This window comes from Biomphalaria glabrata, chromosome 9, assembly GCF_947242115.1.
Source record: "Biomphalaria glabrata chromosome 9, xgBioGlab47.1, whole genome shotgun sequence".
Lineage (NCBI taxonomy): Eukaryota > Metazoa > Mollusca > Gastropoda > Planorbidae > Biomphalaria > Biomphalaria glabrata.
Genome location: NC_074719.1, coordinates 25,987,155 through 26,003,801, shown reverse-complemented (window position 1 = coordinate 26,003,801; position 16,647 = coordinate 25,987,155). Strand labels below are relative to the sequence as shown.

Sequence of the window (16,647 nt, the reverse complement as noted above, 5' to 3'; positions counted from 1 at the left end):
TAATTTTTTACATTTCTATCCCTCCCGTTAAAAAAAGGCACGTAGTTGTTAGTTGTTGACCTTGTTTAAAAAAAATTTAAAGCCTCAATAAAAAAAGAAATACAAATGTAGACATACCAAATTAATTACGATTCATTTTAATACTTGAGATTCTGCAATATTTTTGGTCACCAACTACCGTATTACTACATAAAGAAACACATGTGAAGTATCGACTTACCCGTGTTGTTGGACAAGCCAATGAGACTACAGCTAGGCCAGTCTCTGCACACTTCAGTATATCAAACATAAATAAATATTTCTTCTCTCTGTGAAAGTAACAAATAAACATTTAGAACAGAACAATTTGAACAGCGTCAAGGCGTAGGCCTGTCTTTAAAGGAGACTCTCGTGAAATATTCTCAAACTACCTTACTTGTAGGTGTCAACGCCACAAATATTTCCAGAGCTGTCCGTTGGATAAATAAGTTTGACTGGGTCACCCCGGACATAGCCTGTTAAAATAAAAAAGTAGAAGTCTTCATATAGCAGTTTATAGTCTAGATGTTCAAATGTTTCTATGGTAACTGTTTACGTGGGTATCACGTGAACAGTGCACGGGAGTCTAATGTGAGCTAGCCATTGGATTTGTTCAGTGCACGGGAGTCTAATGTGAGCTAGCCATTGGATTTGTTCAGTGCACGGGAGTCTAATGTGAGCTAGCCATTGGATTTGTTCAGTGCACGGGGGTCTAATGTGAGCTAGCCATTGGATTTGTTCAGTGCACGGGAGTCTAATGTGAGCTAGCCATTGGATTTGTTCAGTGCACGGGGGTCTAATGTGAGCTAGCCATTGGATTTGTTCAGTGCACGGGGGTCTAATGTGAGCTAGCCATTGGATTTGTTCAGTGCACGGGGGTCTAATGTGAGCTAGCCATTGGATTTGTTCAGTGCACGGGAGTCTAATGTGAGCTAGCCATTGGATTTGTTCAGTGCACGGGGGTCTAATGTGAGCTAGCCATTGGATTTGTTCAGTGCACGGGAGTCTAATGTGAGCTAGCCATTGGATTTGTTCAGTGCACGGGAGTCTAATGTGAGCTAGCCATTGGATTTGTTCAGTGCACGGGAGTCTAATGTGAGCTAGCCATTGGATTTGCTCAGTGCACGGGGGTCTAATGTGAGCTAGCCATTGGATTTGTTCAGTGCACGGGAGTCTAATGTGAGCTAGCCATTGGATTTGTTCAGTGCACGGGTGTCTAATGTCAGCTAGCCATTGGATTTGTTCAGTGCACGGGAGTCTAATGTGAGCTAGCCATTGGATTTGTTCAGTGCACGGGGGTCTAATGTGAGCTAGCCATTGGATTTGTTCAGTGCACGGGAGTCTAATGTGAGCTAGCCATTGGATTTGTTCAGTGCACGGGTGTCTAATGTCAGCTAGCCATTGGATTTGTTCAGTGCACGGGGGTCTAATGTGAGCTAGCCATTGGATTTGTTCAGTGCACGGGAGTCTAATGTGAGCTAGCCATTGGATTTGTTCAGTGCACGGGAGTCTAATGTGAGCTAGCCATTGGATTTGTTCAGTGCACGGGGGTCTAATGTGAGCTAGCCATTGGATTTGTTCAGTGCACGGGAGTCTAATGTGAGCTAGCCATTGGATTTGTTCAGTGCACGGGAGTCTAATGTGAGCTAGCCATTGGATTTGTTCAGTGCACGGGAGTCTAATGTGAGCTAGCCATTGGATTTGTTCAGTGCACGGGGGTCTAATGTGAGCTAGCCATTGGATTTGTTCAGTGCACGGGAGTCTAATGTGAGCTAGCCATTGGATTTGTTCAGTGCACGGGAGTCTAATGTGAGCTAGCCATTGGATTTGTTCAGTGCACGGGGGTCTAATGTGAGCTAGCCATTGGATTTGTTCAGTGCACGGGGGTCTAATGTGAGCTAGCCATTGGATTTGTTCAGTGCACGGGGGTCTAATGTGAGCTAGCCATTGGATTTGTTCAGTGCACGGGGGTCTAATGTGAGCTAGCCATTGGATTTGTTCAGTGCACGGGAGTCTAATGTGAGCTAGCCATTGGATTTGTTCAGTGCACGGGGGTCTAATGTGAGCTAGCCATTGGATTTGTTCAGTGCACGGGAGTCTAATGTGAGCTAGCCATTGGATTTGTTCAGTGCACGGGAGTCTAATGTGAGCTAGCCATTGGATTTGTTCAGTGCACGGGAGTCTAATGTGAGCTAGCCATTGGATTTGTTCAGTGCACGGGGGTCTAATGTGAGCTAGCCATTGGATTTGTTCAGTGCACGGGAGTCTAATGTGAGCTAGCCATTGGATTTGTTCAGTGCACGGGTGTCTAATGTCAGCTAGCCATTGGATTTGTTCAGTGCACGGGAGTCTAATGTGAGCTAGCCATTGGATTTGTTCAGTGCACGGGGGTCTAATGTGAGCTAGCCATTGGATTTGTTCAGTGCACGGGAGTCTAATGTGAGCTAGCCATTGGATTTGTTCAGTGCACGGGTGTCTAATGTCAGCTAGCCATTGGATTTGTTCAGTGCACGGGGGTCTAATGTGAGCTAGCCATTGGATTTGTTCAGTGCACGGGAGTCTAATGTGAGCTAGCCATTGGATTTGTTCAGTGCACGGGAGTCTAATGTGAGCTAGCCATTGGATTTGTTCAGTGCACGGGGGTCTAATGTGAGCTAGCCATTGGATTTGTTCAGTGCACGGGAGTCTAATGTGAGCTAGCCATTGGATTTGTTCAGTGCACGGGAGTCTAATGTGAGCTAGCCATTGGATTTGTTCAGTGCACGGGAGTCTAATGTGAGCTAGCCATTGGATTTGTTCAGTGCACGGGGGTCTAATGTGAGCTAGCCATTGGATTTGTTCAGTGCACGGGAGTCTAATGTGAGCTAGCCATTGGATTTGTTCAGTGCACGGGAGTCTAATGTGAGCTAGCCATTGGATTTGTTCAGTGCACGGGAGTCTAATGTGAGCTAGCCATTGGATTTGTTCAGTGCACGGGAGTCTAATGTGAGCTAGCCATTGGATTTGTTCAGTGCACGGGAGTCTTGTGTGAGCTAGCCATTGGATTTGTTCAGTGCACGGGAGTCTAATGTGAGCTAGCCTTTGGATTTGTTCAGTGCACGGGGGTCTAATGTGAGCTAGCCATTGGATTTGTTCAGTGCACGGGAGTCTAATGTGAGCTAGCCATTGGATTTGTTCAGTGCACGGGAGTCTAATGTGAGCTAGCCATTGGATTTGTTCAGTGCACGGGAGTCTAATGTGAGCTAGCCATTGGATTTGTTCAGTGCACGGGGGTCTAATGTGAGCTAGCCATTGGATTTGTTCAGTGCACGGGTGTCTAATGTGAGCTAGCCATTGGATTTGTTCAGTGCACGGGGGTCTAATGTGAGCTAGCCATTGGATTTGTTCAGTGCACGGGAGTCTAATGTGAGCTAGCCATTGGATTTGTTCAGTGCACGGGTGTCTAATGTCAGCTAGCCATTGGATTTGTTCAGTGCACGGGGGTCTAATGTGAGCTAGCCATTGGATTTGTTCAGTGCACGGGAGTCTAATGTGAGCTAGCCATTGGATTTGTTCAGTGCACGGGAGTCTAATGTGAGCTAGCCATTGGATTTGTTCAGTGCACGGGGGTCTAATGTGAACTAGCCATTGGATTTGTTCAGTGCACGGGAGTCTAATGTGAGCTAGCCATTGGATTTGTTCAGTGCACGGGAGTCTAATGTGAGCTAGCCATTGGATTTGTTCAGTGCACGGGTGTCTAATGTCAGCTAGTCATTGGATTTGTTCAGTGCACGGGAGTCTAATGTGAGCTAGCCATTGGATTTGTTCAGTGCACGGGAGTCTAATGTGAGCTAGCCATTGGATTTGTTCAGTGCACGGGAGTCTTGTGTGAGCTAGCCATTGGATTTGTTCAGTGCACGGGAGTCTAATGTGAGCTAGCCTTTGGATTTGTTCAGTGCACGGGGGTCTAATGTGAGCTAGCCATTGGATTTGTTCAGTGCACGGGAGTCTAATGTGAGCTAGCCATTGGATTTGTTCAGTGCACGGGAGTCTAATGTGAGCTAGCCATTGGATTTGTTCAGTGCACGGGAGTCTAATGTGAGCTAGCCATTGGATTTGTTCAGTGCACGGGGGTCTAATGTGAGCTAGCCATTGGATTTGTTCAGTGCACGGGTGTCTAATGTCAGCTAGCCATTGGATTTGTTCAGTGCACGGGGGTCTAATGTGAGCTAGCCATTGGATTTGTTCAGTGCACGGGAGTCTAATGTGAGCTAGCCATTGGATTTGTTCAGTGCACGGGAGTCTAATGTGAGCTAGCCATTGGATTTGTTCAGTGCACGGGAGTCTAATGTGAGCTAGCCATTGGATTTGTTCAGTGCACGGGAGTCTAATGTGAGCTAGCCATTGGATTTGTTCAGTGCACGGGAGTCTAATGTGAGCTAGCCATTGGATTTGTTCAGTGCACGGGAGTCTAACGTGAGCTAGCCATTGGATTTGTTCAGTGCACGGGGGTCTAATGTGAGCTAGCCATTGGATTTGTTCAGTGCACGGGAGTCTAATGTGAGCTAGCCATTGGATTTGTTCAGTGCACGGGAGTCTAATGTGAGCTAGCCATTGGATTTGTTCAGTGCACGGGAGTCTAATGTGAGCTAGCCATTGGATTTGTTCAGTGCACGGGAGTCTAATGTGAGCTAGCCATTGGATTTGTTCAGTGCACGGGAGTCTAATGTGAGCTAGCCATTGGATTTGTTCAGTGCACGGGAGTCTAATGTGAGCTAGCCTTTGGATTTGTTCAGTGCACGGGGGTCTAATGTGAGCTAGCCATTGGATTTGTTCAGTGCACGGGAGTCTAATGTGAGCTAGCCATTGGTTTTGTTCAGTGCACGGGAGTCTAATGTGAGCTAGCCATTGGATTTGTTCAGTGCACGGGAGTCTAATGTGAGCTAGCCATTGGATTTGTTCAGTGCACGGGGGTCTAATGTGAGCTAGCCATTGGATTTGTTCAGTGCACGGGGGTCTAATGTGAGCTAGCCATTGGATTTGTTCAGTGCACGGGGGTCTAATGTGAGCTAGCCATTGGATTTGTTCAGTGCACGGGGGTCTAATGTGAGCTAGCCATTGGATTTGGTCGACTCAAGGACGCTGAAAAACGTCATTTTCTCCAGAGACTACCAGACGACAGTGGGAGTTATAGCGCAAGCTCACTATTTCGATAGCCGAGCGCTATTCCGCCTGACCATCTCAAATACAACTCACTTAAGTCTATCAATAATGAATAGAAGTCTCTTGGAAATCCAAGTCAGTAGATTGGGACATTGATTCTCAAATCTATCAATGCTATTTAACTGTTTATTATGGGCAATGATGTTGTCTTTTAAAGAACTAATTATTTATTAGCTTTTGTATAATATATGGGCCATGAATAACCGTTACATTTGGGACAAAAAACAATGTGACTGAGTTCACATACAAACCCAAACCTTCATTGCATCCACAGGTTCCCGGTCATTTCATCCCCAGCCACTTCATCCCCGGTCATTTCATCCCCAGCCACTTCATCCCCGGTCATTTCATCCCCAGCCACTTCATCCCCGGTCATTTCATCCCCAGCCACTTCATCCCCGGTCATTTCATCCCCAGCTACTTCATCCCCGGTCATTTCATCCCGGTCACTTTATCCCCGGTCATTTCATCCCCTGATCATTTCATCCCCGGTCATTTCATCCCCAGCCACTTCATCCCCGGTCATTTCATCCCCAGCCACTTCATCCCCGGTCATTTCATCCCCAGCTACTTCATCCCCGGTCATTTCATCCCGGTCACTTTATCCCCGGTCATTTCATCCCCTGATCATTTCATCCCCGGTCATTTCATCCCCAGCCACTTCATCCCCGGTCATTTCATCCCCAGCCACTTCATCCCCGGTCATTTCATCCCCAGCTACTTCATCCCCAGCTACTTCATCCCCGGTCATTTCATCCCCAGCTACTTCATCCCCGGTCATTTCATCCCCAGCTACTTCATCCCCGGTCATTTCATCCCCAGCTACTTCATCCCCGGTCATTTCATCCCCAGCTACTTCATCCCCGGTCATTTCATCCCCAGCTACTTCATCCCCGGTCATTTCATCCCCAGCTACTTCATTCCCGGTCATTTCATCCCCAGCTACTTCATCCCCGGTCATTTCATCCCCAGCTACTTCATCCCCAGCTACTTCATCCCCGGTCATTTCATCCCCAGCTACTTCATCCCCGGTCATTTCATCCCCAGCTACTTCATCCCCGGTCATTTCATCCCCAGCTACTTCATCCCCAGCTACTTCATCCCCGGTCATTTCATCCCCAGCTACTTCATCCCCAGCTACTTCATCCCCAGCTACTTCATCCCCGGTCATTTCATCCCCAGCTACTTCATCCCCGGTCATTTCATCCCCAGCCACTTCATCCCCGGTCATTTCATCCCCAGCTACTTCATCCCCGGTCATTTCATCCCCAGCTACTTCATCCCCGGTCATTTCATCCCCAGCTACTTCATCCCCGGTCATTTCATCCCCAGCTACTTCATCCCCGGTCATTTCATCCCCAGCTACTTCATCCCCAGCTACTTCATCCCCGGTCATTTCATCCCCAGCTACTTCATCCCCGGTCATTTCATCCCCAGCTACTTCATCCCCGGTCATTTCATCCCCAGCTACTTCATCCCCGGTCATTTCATCCCCAGCTACTTCATCCCCGGTCATTTCATCCCCAGCTACTTCATCCCCGGTCATTTCATCCCCAGCTACTTCATCCCCGGTCATTTCATCCCCAGCTACTTCATCCCCGGTCATTTCATCCCCAGCTACTTCATCCCCGGTCATTTCATCCCCAGCTACTTCATCCCCGGTCATTTCATCCCCAGCTACTTCATCCCCGGTCATTTCATCCCCAGCCACTTCATCCCCGGTCATTTCATCCCCAGCTACTTCATCCCCGGTCATTTCATCCCCAGCTACTTCATCCCCGGTCATTTCATCCCCAGCTACTTCATCCCCGGTCACTTCATCCCCAGCTACTTCATCCCCGGTCATTTCATCCCCAGCTACTTCATCCCCAGCTACTTCATCCCCAGCTACTTCATCCCCAGCTACTTCATCCCCGGTCATTTCATCCCCAGCTACTTCATCCCCGGTCACTTCATCCCCAGCTACTTCATCCCCGGTCATTTCATCCCGGTCACTTTATCCCCGGTCATTTCATCCCCAGCTACTTCATCCCCGGTCATTTCATCCCCAGCTACTTCATCCCCAGCTACTTCATCCCCGGTCATTTCATCCCCAGCTACTTCATCCCCGGTCATTTCATCCCCAGCTACTTCATCCCCGGTCATTTCATCCCCAGCTACTTCATCCCCGGTCATTTCATCCCCAGCTACTTCATCCCCAGCTACTTCATCCCCGGTCATTTCATCCCCAGCTACTTCATCCCCGGTCATTTCATCCCCAGCTACTTCATCCCCGGTCATTTCATCCCCAGCTACTTCATCCCCGGTCATTTCATCCCCAGCTACTTCATCCCCGGTCATTTCATCCCCAGCCACTTCATCCCCGGTCATTTCATCCCCAGCCACTTCATCCCCGGTCATTTCATCCCCAGCTACTTCATCCCCGGTCATTTCATCCCCAGCTACTTCATCCCCGGTCACTTCATCCCCAGCTACTTCATCCCCGGTCATTTCATCCCCAGCTACTTCATCCCCGGTCATTTCATCCCCAGCTACTTCATCCCCAGCTACTTCATCCCCGGTCATTTCATCCCCAGCTACTTCATCCCCGGTCATTTCATCCCCAGCTACTTCATCCCCAGCTACTTCATCCCCGGTCATTTCATCCCCAGCTACTTCATCCCCGGTCATTTCATCCCCAGCTACTTCATCCCCGGTCATTTCATCCCCAGCTACTTCATCCCCGGTCATTTCATCCCCAGCTACTTCATCCCCGGTCATTTCATCCCGGTCACTTTATCCCCGGTCATTTCATCCCCTGATCATTTCATCCCCGGTCATTTCATCCCGGTCATTTCATCCCCAGCCACTTCATCCCCGGTCATTTCATCCCGGTCATTTCATCCCGGTCACTTTATCCCCGGTCATTTCATCCCCTGGTCATTTCATCCCCGGTCATTTCATCCCGGTCATTTCATCCCCAGCCACTTCATCCCCTGTCATTTCATCCCGGTCATTTCATCCCGGTCACTTTATCCCCGGTCATTTCATCCCCTGGTCATTTCATCCTCGGTCATTTCATCCCCTGGTCATTTCATCATCTGATCATTTTATCAGACAAATAGTAATTGTAAGAATCGTGAAATAAACAATATTTAATATATTCCTTTTTATTGACATGACAAAAAGTGTAATGCATTAGATACGAATTAAATTAAAGGCCATTAAAAACGATAAAAATGTAACAAGTATAAATATAGAGGTCATGTAAAAAGTGTTTTAGTCTTTATCTACGCTAATCAGATAGAGTGGGGTGGGAAAATTTAGATCAGATCGACGCCTAATGGCAGAAAGAGAGAGACAACCTACATGCAAGATTTGTTCCAGTGAGCACTCAATCAATTTTAAAGGCTATAGAAACCTAATCATGACGGAAATATAGTATAAATAGGTATTGATGTCCACATAAATATACCAGTGTTGATATCTAAAGTGAATATCAATAAACAAATTTACATAGACATGTAGAAATGAAATATCGATAGAAATATGAAATAAATACCGATAAAGTTCTATAACACAATGTACTATGTTATTGTTTAAAAGGAATTAAAGCAAACTTATATAGGCGACATGATATCCTGAGGATGGGTGAAGTCAGACTTTATTAGAAAAAATAAAACCTTATTTCAAGGCTAAAACTGACGCGCCCATTTTCAAGAAAGAGCAATTGAAAAATAAAATAAAGTTCAAGATGGTCGCCAGGAGTTATCAGCGGCATGATCATAAGTCTTCTAATCGTTCTCACCTCTAAAATGATTTTCACTACTTCCACCAAACCTTGGCCTTTGATCATTACGTCATGCGCAGGATGATATAATATTATATCCCCCACATCCAATAGTAGCGTTTTAGCTAAGTACACACACAGATTTACAATATATTATAAGATTTCTCATCAAGAATGTAAAGTGGAAGGGGAAACACTATAAACACATTAGTAACAAGTCAAAAATATCAAACAACATTCTACACAATCATATTTATGTATTAGATGAAATGAGGGCTTAAAATCAAAGCCTTAAAAGCACAATTAAACAATGAATAAGAAAACAAAATATTTGGGGATGACGTGACCAAGGATGAAGTGACCAAGGATGAAATGACTTGTCACCGCATTCACAACATTGACCATGAGTCCACCAATAAAAGTCTATAATTTTCATTAGAGTAAAATATGGGTGAGCCAAACGTTAGAGATTTCTGTTGTAGTCTTTTCGTGGATACATTCTGGTCATCCATCTTCCCATAAATAAACATGACCCATCAAAAGGCACTTAACACCGGCACTCTCAAAGACATAGCATCAGCTACTCTATAATCATACCCATCAGATGCCATTTTCTGCTAAACCGATGGGTCGCTGTTGATGGAGCCCGATAGATCTTGACATGGGGCCCTAATAGATTACCCGGACAGGACTGAACCAGCTCTCTGCTCCATGGATCTTAAACTTACAGGCATAACTAGGGAATTGGAGGTTATTAAAGCCCAAATGCCCAACAAAGAAACCAGCGCGACCACGGTCGTACTGGTAATGGACTCTCGCTCCAGTCTCTTAGCCATGGATTGCGGTGGGGGACGATCATAGTAGAAGAGGCAGAGTCGGCGCCGCAGATAACATCCGCCGATTTATTGAAGCTGTCTTTTTTATGCAGTGGACGCCCTCACATTGCGGCGTCAGGGGCCTCGCAAGAGCGGGTGCAACTACGAATCTCGAGGCACCAAAAACGTTTCTACAGGCAACGGCAGAAATCCGAGCACTCATTCATGAGAAGTGGTTAAAATCCTGGGAGGAGCCCGACAGGGTTTGTGATTTCTGGCATCATCTGCGTCGGCCAGAACGCGACAATCCGCGGTGATGATTGAGGAGGTTAGACCAAACAATCATTGCGCAGTTTAGGACGGATGATTGTCCTGTTGGGTCATACTTTGCCTGGTTCCGTCCGAACTACGACTCCCGATGCCGTCACTGTGGAGAAAGCATCGAAACAGTGTCGCATTTTGTGTCCCCAGCTCCGAGAGCTAAGGGGGGACGTGTCTATACAGTCACTCGACTTGAATGGAGGCTACGAGATACTACGCTGTACGGCCCTGTTTCTCGTCAGAGCACTATGGGAAGACTAGTCCTTCCTGTTCTGTTCCAAATCGGAGTTCAAGTCCTCCATGTTAATTTGATCATGTCGCTAGCTGAGATACTAAGCAAATCTCTTTGGATGGTGCTCATAACTTGTGAATAGGAACGACAACTGGAGTGAACCCATACAACAATTGGATAGCGTCCCTTCTTTGTCGTTTTATTTTTGTTCTAATGTAAGATTCATAAATAAAGCAGAAACGGACTCTAGATCTCTATGTAGATCTTTATGCTATAAAGTGGGTCTACCAATGTTATTTATTGTTAAGATAGGATCCAGTGTCTTTTTATTCTCTTGTTTTATTACTATAGGATAAATTGGTATGTGGAAACAATTGGAAGAGTTCATTTTAATAATAAAACTACTTCTTCCCTAGTGCTATTAGAGCATGGCATGGGTTGCCTGAGTCAGCCAGGAAAACCAATGACTTGGCACAGTTTAAGTCATTGATTAACATGCATGTGGGAAGCGTGGTCAAGAGGTCAAGTGCGCTTGAACTTGGCTTGGCTTGGCTACCTAGATGGGGGCTCGAGGGTGTCAGACTCGGGCAGAGCTGTGTTTACTGAGTGCCTAAAGGCAGCACGGAAAACCAACTCCTAGATACCCCCTCCCTCCCCCCCCCCCCACTGGTGCACAAAAGAGATTGGATCAAAAGCGCTCTGAGCATGCTATAAGCATGAAAGTAGCGCTATATAAAAGCTATAATAATAATGACTAGAATGACCCAGGAACACGCGTAGGTCGCCATGATTTTTTTTTTTGGTTGTTGTTGAAGCATTTTATAAGCTAAGATTTACTTAGGAACCTGTATTTTATTTTGTTGTTGAAGTATTCTATAAGCTAAGATTTACTTAGGAACCTGTATTTTATTTTGTTGTTGAAGTATTTTATAAGCTAAGATCTACTTAGGAACCTGTATTTTATTTTGTTGTTGAAGTATTTTATAAGCTAAGATTTACTTAGGAACCTGTATTTTATTTTGTTGTTGAAGTATTCTATAAGCTAAGATTTACTTAGGAACCTGTATTTTATTTTGTTGTTGAAGTATTTTATAAGCTAAGATCTACTTAGGAACCTGTATTTTATTTTGTTGTTGAAGTATTTTATAAGCTAAGATTTACTTAGGAACCTGTATTTTATTTTGTTGTTGAAGTATTTTATAAGCTAAGATTTACTTAGGAACCTGTATTTTATTTTGTTGTTGAAGTATTTTATAAGCTAAGCTTTACTTAGGAACCTGTATTTTATTTTGAAACGTCCAAACCTCTTGATCCCCACACGTCTTTCTATTGCCCAAATGTATATTTTTTTAAAATCAAAATAGTTTGGGAGTTTTTGTAGATATCTTAGAAAGAAACTGGAACATGAATGTTGCTTGCGTCATTAGCAAAGGACCAAACTTTGTGTTGCCTTGTAGAACTAGTTGATGATTATAGTGTCCTTGTCCTCCAACACTTGCTCTCTAGATGGCCTCGGTGTAGTATTGACTTACCAACAAGTGACACGGCAATCATCCCTGCCAGAAAGATGACAAACAGAATACAACAGACCACATCTGTACACGACCTGCAGGAGGAGACAATCAATACAAGAAAGCGCCGTGCCAGACAATGTCAACATTAGCTTAATGGAAACAATTTTTTTCTAATTTATACTTAAACCCGCAATACGTAACTAAGCCAAGTGAATAATTATTGAAGCACAACCAAGGGTCAACGTTTGTATAATTGGCCTGTTCAAGAAAAACAGTCAAACAAAATGTATCGAATAGGTCAGTGACACGCGTGCCTTTACGTTCTATGGCCCCTGTCATAAACAAAGTTCTATGGCCCCCTGTCCGAAACAAAGTTCTATGGCCCCCTGTCATAAACAAAGTTCTATGGCCCCCTGTCAGAAACAAAGTTCTATGGCCCCCTGTCAGAAACAAAGTTCTATGACAGCCTGTCCGAAACCAAGTTTTTTTCCCTCTGTCCGAAACAAAGTTGGGTAACACTGGACACTGGTATGAAGCATTTAGTAAAACATTTAGCTCCCTTGGAGAAGCAGAATGTTAGAGGAGTTTATCAGAGGAGTTTATAATAGAACGGGTGTTAATCCAGTACAGTGATTACGAATTAGATGGCAAATGAAAAGAGCTTCAAAATATAAACACATACAGAGACATGTAGCTTCAGAGAGGAGGAAGTTAAATTCTAGACATTTTCTGACAAACAGTGTGGCTATCGATAGGGTACGTTGGGTGCAGACACCCAACACGAGGTGAAACCAAAGGGAATCAATTATTAAAGACTTTCATAAATTAACAAGTTTCGGAACGCTTAAAACTTAAAGAGAACTTTGATTGGAATATCTATATTGCGAAGAGTTGACATCAACCCTAGTGACGTCTTTATACAAAAATAAAAAAAATTCATATTAATAATAATGAATTAGCATACAGGCCTTGATCTAATTACAGCACGAGACTAATTTGCAGCACAGAGTACTTCAGTAAAAAGGTTAAAAAATAACAACAACCTAACCCTGTGCTATGACATTGCTAATAGGTCGGAGTCGGAGGTCTGTATTCGTGCCCTGGTCAGTGCTTTCCTTTATTTAATCCTATTCACGTCACTATTTCCTCATGACCTATTTGATCCTATTGCTTCTATTTCTAATATCTCAAAACTTCAGATGTGTCAATTAGCCTATATGCATAAAAGTTTAATATTTGGGATGTTTACATTAATGTTTTTTTTAAATAGGCCTACATATTTTCATTTTAAGAACATCTTTAGAATAGATTATTATATAAAATGTTTTAATATGCATGTCATACCTTTTTTTAATTGGTCCCTTAAAATTGGGATCAAAGGGCCTTGCTTCTCCTAAAGTAAAAATGTAATAAATATATAATATTAGGTTAGAAAACGTATTGACTAAATTGGTATGTTAAATAGCAATGACTAGTACACAAGTGTATGAAGTAGCCCCCGTTTTTTACAAAGCCTATATATAAACTCACTCTGTAAATAACAAGTCGTTAATCAATAAAAGAAAGAATAATAAACCAATTAGTTTATCAATTAGTCGTGATTTATTAATATTTAATGCAGAAAACGTGTCAAGCTTAGGGGTGATAAGTCATGTGTAGAGAATTATAAGTCTTTGCTAAACATTATATATTATTATAAAACCTTTATAAGCACTGGAATAGCTCAGTGGCTAGCACGTGGGCCTTTCATCGTGGAGACTCAAGACCTTGAGTTCGAATTCAGACTAAAGCTTCTTTTTAAAAATTGCTTTTGAAATTGCAGCACGGAAACCTTCTCTCTCATACCCGCCGCCTACAATCAATGGATCTAGTACATTCTTTAGCTACTTGTAGAGCAGTTACTTTTCTTTCACCAATTTGAATTCGTGCTAACATGTATGCAGCCTTGTTCCTAATATTTGATCCGTGCTAGCGCTAGGGTTACTCCTCTTATTACGACGGGAGATAAGGAAATACAATCATGAAGAGAAATACATTTTCTATTTTCTGACGTGTAGTATTTCCAAGACCAAGTAGGCTAAAACATTTTTTTTAAATTCCGCTTCAAAATATAAAAACAAAAAAAAACAATTTAAAAAAAATACTTTTTTTTAAAGACAATACCTTCTTTATACAACTTATAGAGCGAATATTTGACTCTTAATTGCTAATGATTGTTACATTTTAAAAAATGAACATTAATATTAACATTAAAATTTCTAGGAAAATCGTTAGAGCCTTTTTCTAGATTCATGTCCAGATTCCCCCAGATTTCGTGATACAGAGTTATTGTAAAAATGACGAGGTAAGATATAGTCCATTAAAAAAAAAGTTACCGTATTTCTTCACGTCGTCTGCTGAGGAAATGTTTTCACTTCCGCCACAACAAGGCATGTTCCTGTTTGGATGGCTTCAATGTTCTATCAGACTTTAAAAGTTCTATTGTAGAGATTACTTCTCCAAGTTGTAAACATCAAATATCGTTCCATCATGATCTGCTAGCATAATATTTCACTCATAAATAAACCCAACTTTCTTCCATAGAAAGTAGAATATAAAATCAACACAACGCTGTGAATAAGTTAATAGGCTAAGCCATAATTTTAGGTACGAAAACTACAAAGATCTTTCGCCCCCTCCCTCGCCCATTCAAACCTACCAACTTGTTTATCAGGAATTAATATCAACATTTTTAATTGACCTCCGAAATAACCCTTCACGTATCAATAGTCCACTCTCTGTAAACCTTTTAATTTAATCGACACAATTTCTCTACAATGATCCTGTGCAATCGATGTTAATAACCCTCTTCTCATTGAATTGAAGGTGTGACAAACATTCAAGAATGGCAATACTCGGACTCGGTGAACCCAACACAGAGCTGAGAGTGAGACTGACAATGAGTAATTGGGAGACTCATTATTGTGCTTTTAGTATCACAGTTTGAGAACCACTCTTTAGATCGAGTAACATGTTTATTACAGATTTACAGGCTACAGAAAAGAAAGCAAATACGGTATGTCTATTAATAATAGCACATTGAAAATTAGGCGGCAATTAAAAATTAGGACAAGATTAACCTAATGTCAAACTTTACATTTTGCTGTGGCAGTTTGTTGTTAGCAACTATATGCCTATTTGATACTATAGTTTAATGTTTTAGTAAGTAATTGAAAACAATATCATCATCCAATAACAAATAAAGCCACATAATAATGAAATGTCTAGGAGATGTTTGTGTTAACAGACTTACCGTGGGGGTTGATATGCTCTCCTACTCCTTACTTAGCCTGTCATTAGCAGTGACCAAGTTTTATAATTCATTGAAATGTTGCCTTCTTCATAGTCTCGAAAGATCCAATGAACACACAGAATGCTGAATCCTACACACAAAACAGAACGCAGTGTTGATCTCGTCATGGCATCTAGCTTTGCATTCCTAGCAAGCGATCGATAACAAACTCTACCTGGCTTCGATCGGTTCTCTGAGACAGCCTTATAGGTGTACAATTGACGTGGTCCTCAGCATGGCATGGGATTATTAGCAATGAAACTTCATTATATTAGGATTTATTTATCTGGTGATACATTTTTATGATTTGATGATAGGTCTATATATTTGTGATAGATATTATAACATAGACTTACGTTTATAAATTTTAATCATTTTATAATCGTTGAATCGTTTATTAGCCTGGTACTTTATGTAGTGTCTTTACACACAGGACGATTAAAAAAAACCTCTTACGGAGAAAGACTTGCTGATATAGCAGCATCAGTTCAAAAACAAGCAATAGCAGGCCTGGTTGCTTTCAATCTAATCCTACTTTGTGAAGCTGGTAGTGGTATAATCGGAATGGATCTAACTGGACCCGATATGATCCTATCCACAGATTGAAAGCGATCCGATAGAATCATCTTGAAAAGATATTTGTCATTATGGGAATCTGATTGGTACTTGATGTTCAAATGAAATAGGAGGGGATCTTATAGGTTCGGGTGGTATCTGATCAGATCGAATCAGATTTAGTCTCACTGGATCTGAATGAATCGAATCATTGAAAAAAAAAAAAGATCAGTAGGGGGATCAAACCCACGACAATTGCGTTTTAACTCTCCTTCGCTGCCAGTTTAGGAAATTTCCAGACTGAAATATTATATGACTATTTCCAGACAGGAACATTATATGACTATTTCCAGACAGGAACATTATATGACTGACTATTTCCAGACAGGAACATTATATGACTGACTATTTCCAGACAGGAACATTATATGACTGACTATTTCCAGACAGGAACATTATATGACTATTTCCAGACAGGAACATAATATGACTATTTCCAGACAGGAACATTATTTGACTATTTCCAGACAGGAACATTATATGACTGACTATTTCCAGACAGGAGCATTATATGACTATTTCCAGACAGGAACATTATATGACTATTTCCAGACAGGAACATTATATGACTATTTCCAGACAGGAACATTATATGACTATTTCCAGACAGGAACATTATATGACTATTTCCAGACAGGAACATTATATGACTATTTCCAGACAGGAACATTATTTGACTAACTATTTCCAGACAGGAACATTATTTGACTGACTATTTCCAGACAGGAACATTATATGACTATTTCCAGACAGGAACATTATATGACTGACTATTTCCAGACAGGAACATTATATGACTGACTATTTCCAGACAGGAACATTATATGACT

The 16,647-nt window shown here is 42.5% G+C and overlaps 1 protein-coding gene across 3 annotated transcripts in view; it reads right to left on the bottom strand.

Moving 5' to 3' along the window:
• LOC106072546 (choline transporter-like protein 2) overlaps nucleotides 1-15,507 on the bottom strand; it is a 35,863-nt gene extending 20,356 nt beyond the window's left edge. Inside the window, exons 1-6 of one of the 3 annotated variants that reach the window (XM_056040867.1) lie at nucleotides 15,164-15,507; nucleotides 14,247-14,408; nucleotides 13,216-13,264; nucleotides 11,890-11,963; nucleotides 416-494; nucleotides 221-308 (exon numbers count right to left, since the gene is read on the bottom strand). In XM_056040867.1, coding sequence (XP_055896842.1) covers nucleotides 221-308; nucleotides 416-494; nucleotides 11,890-11,963; nucleotides 13,216-13,264; nucleotides 14,247-14,304 — 348 coding nt within the window. In that variant the 5' untranslated portion in view covers nucleotides 14,305-14,408; nucleotides 15,164-15,507. Of the gene's footprint in view, nucleotides 1-220; nucleotides 309-410; nucleotides 495-11,889; nucleotides 11,964-13,215; nucleotides 13,265-14,246; nucleotides 14,409-15,163 lie in introns of those variants that run through there. The other 2 variants (XM_056040866.1, XM_056040868.1) reach the window with 2 other exon arrangements.
• Between the last annotated feature and the right edge of the window lie 1,140 nt (nucleotides 15,508-16,647).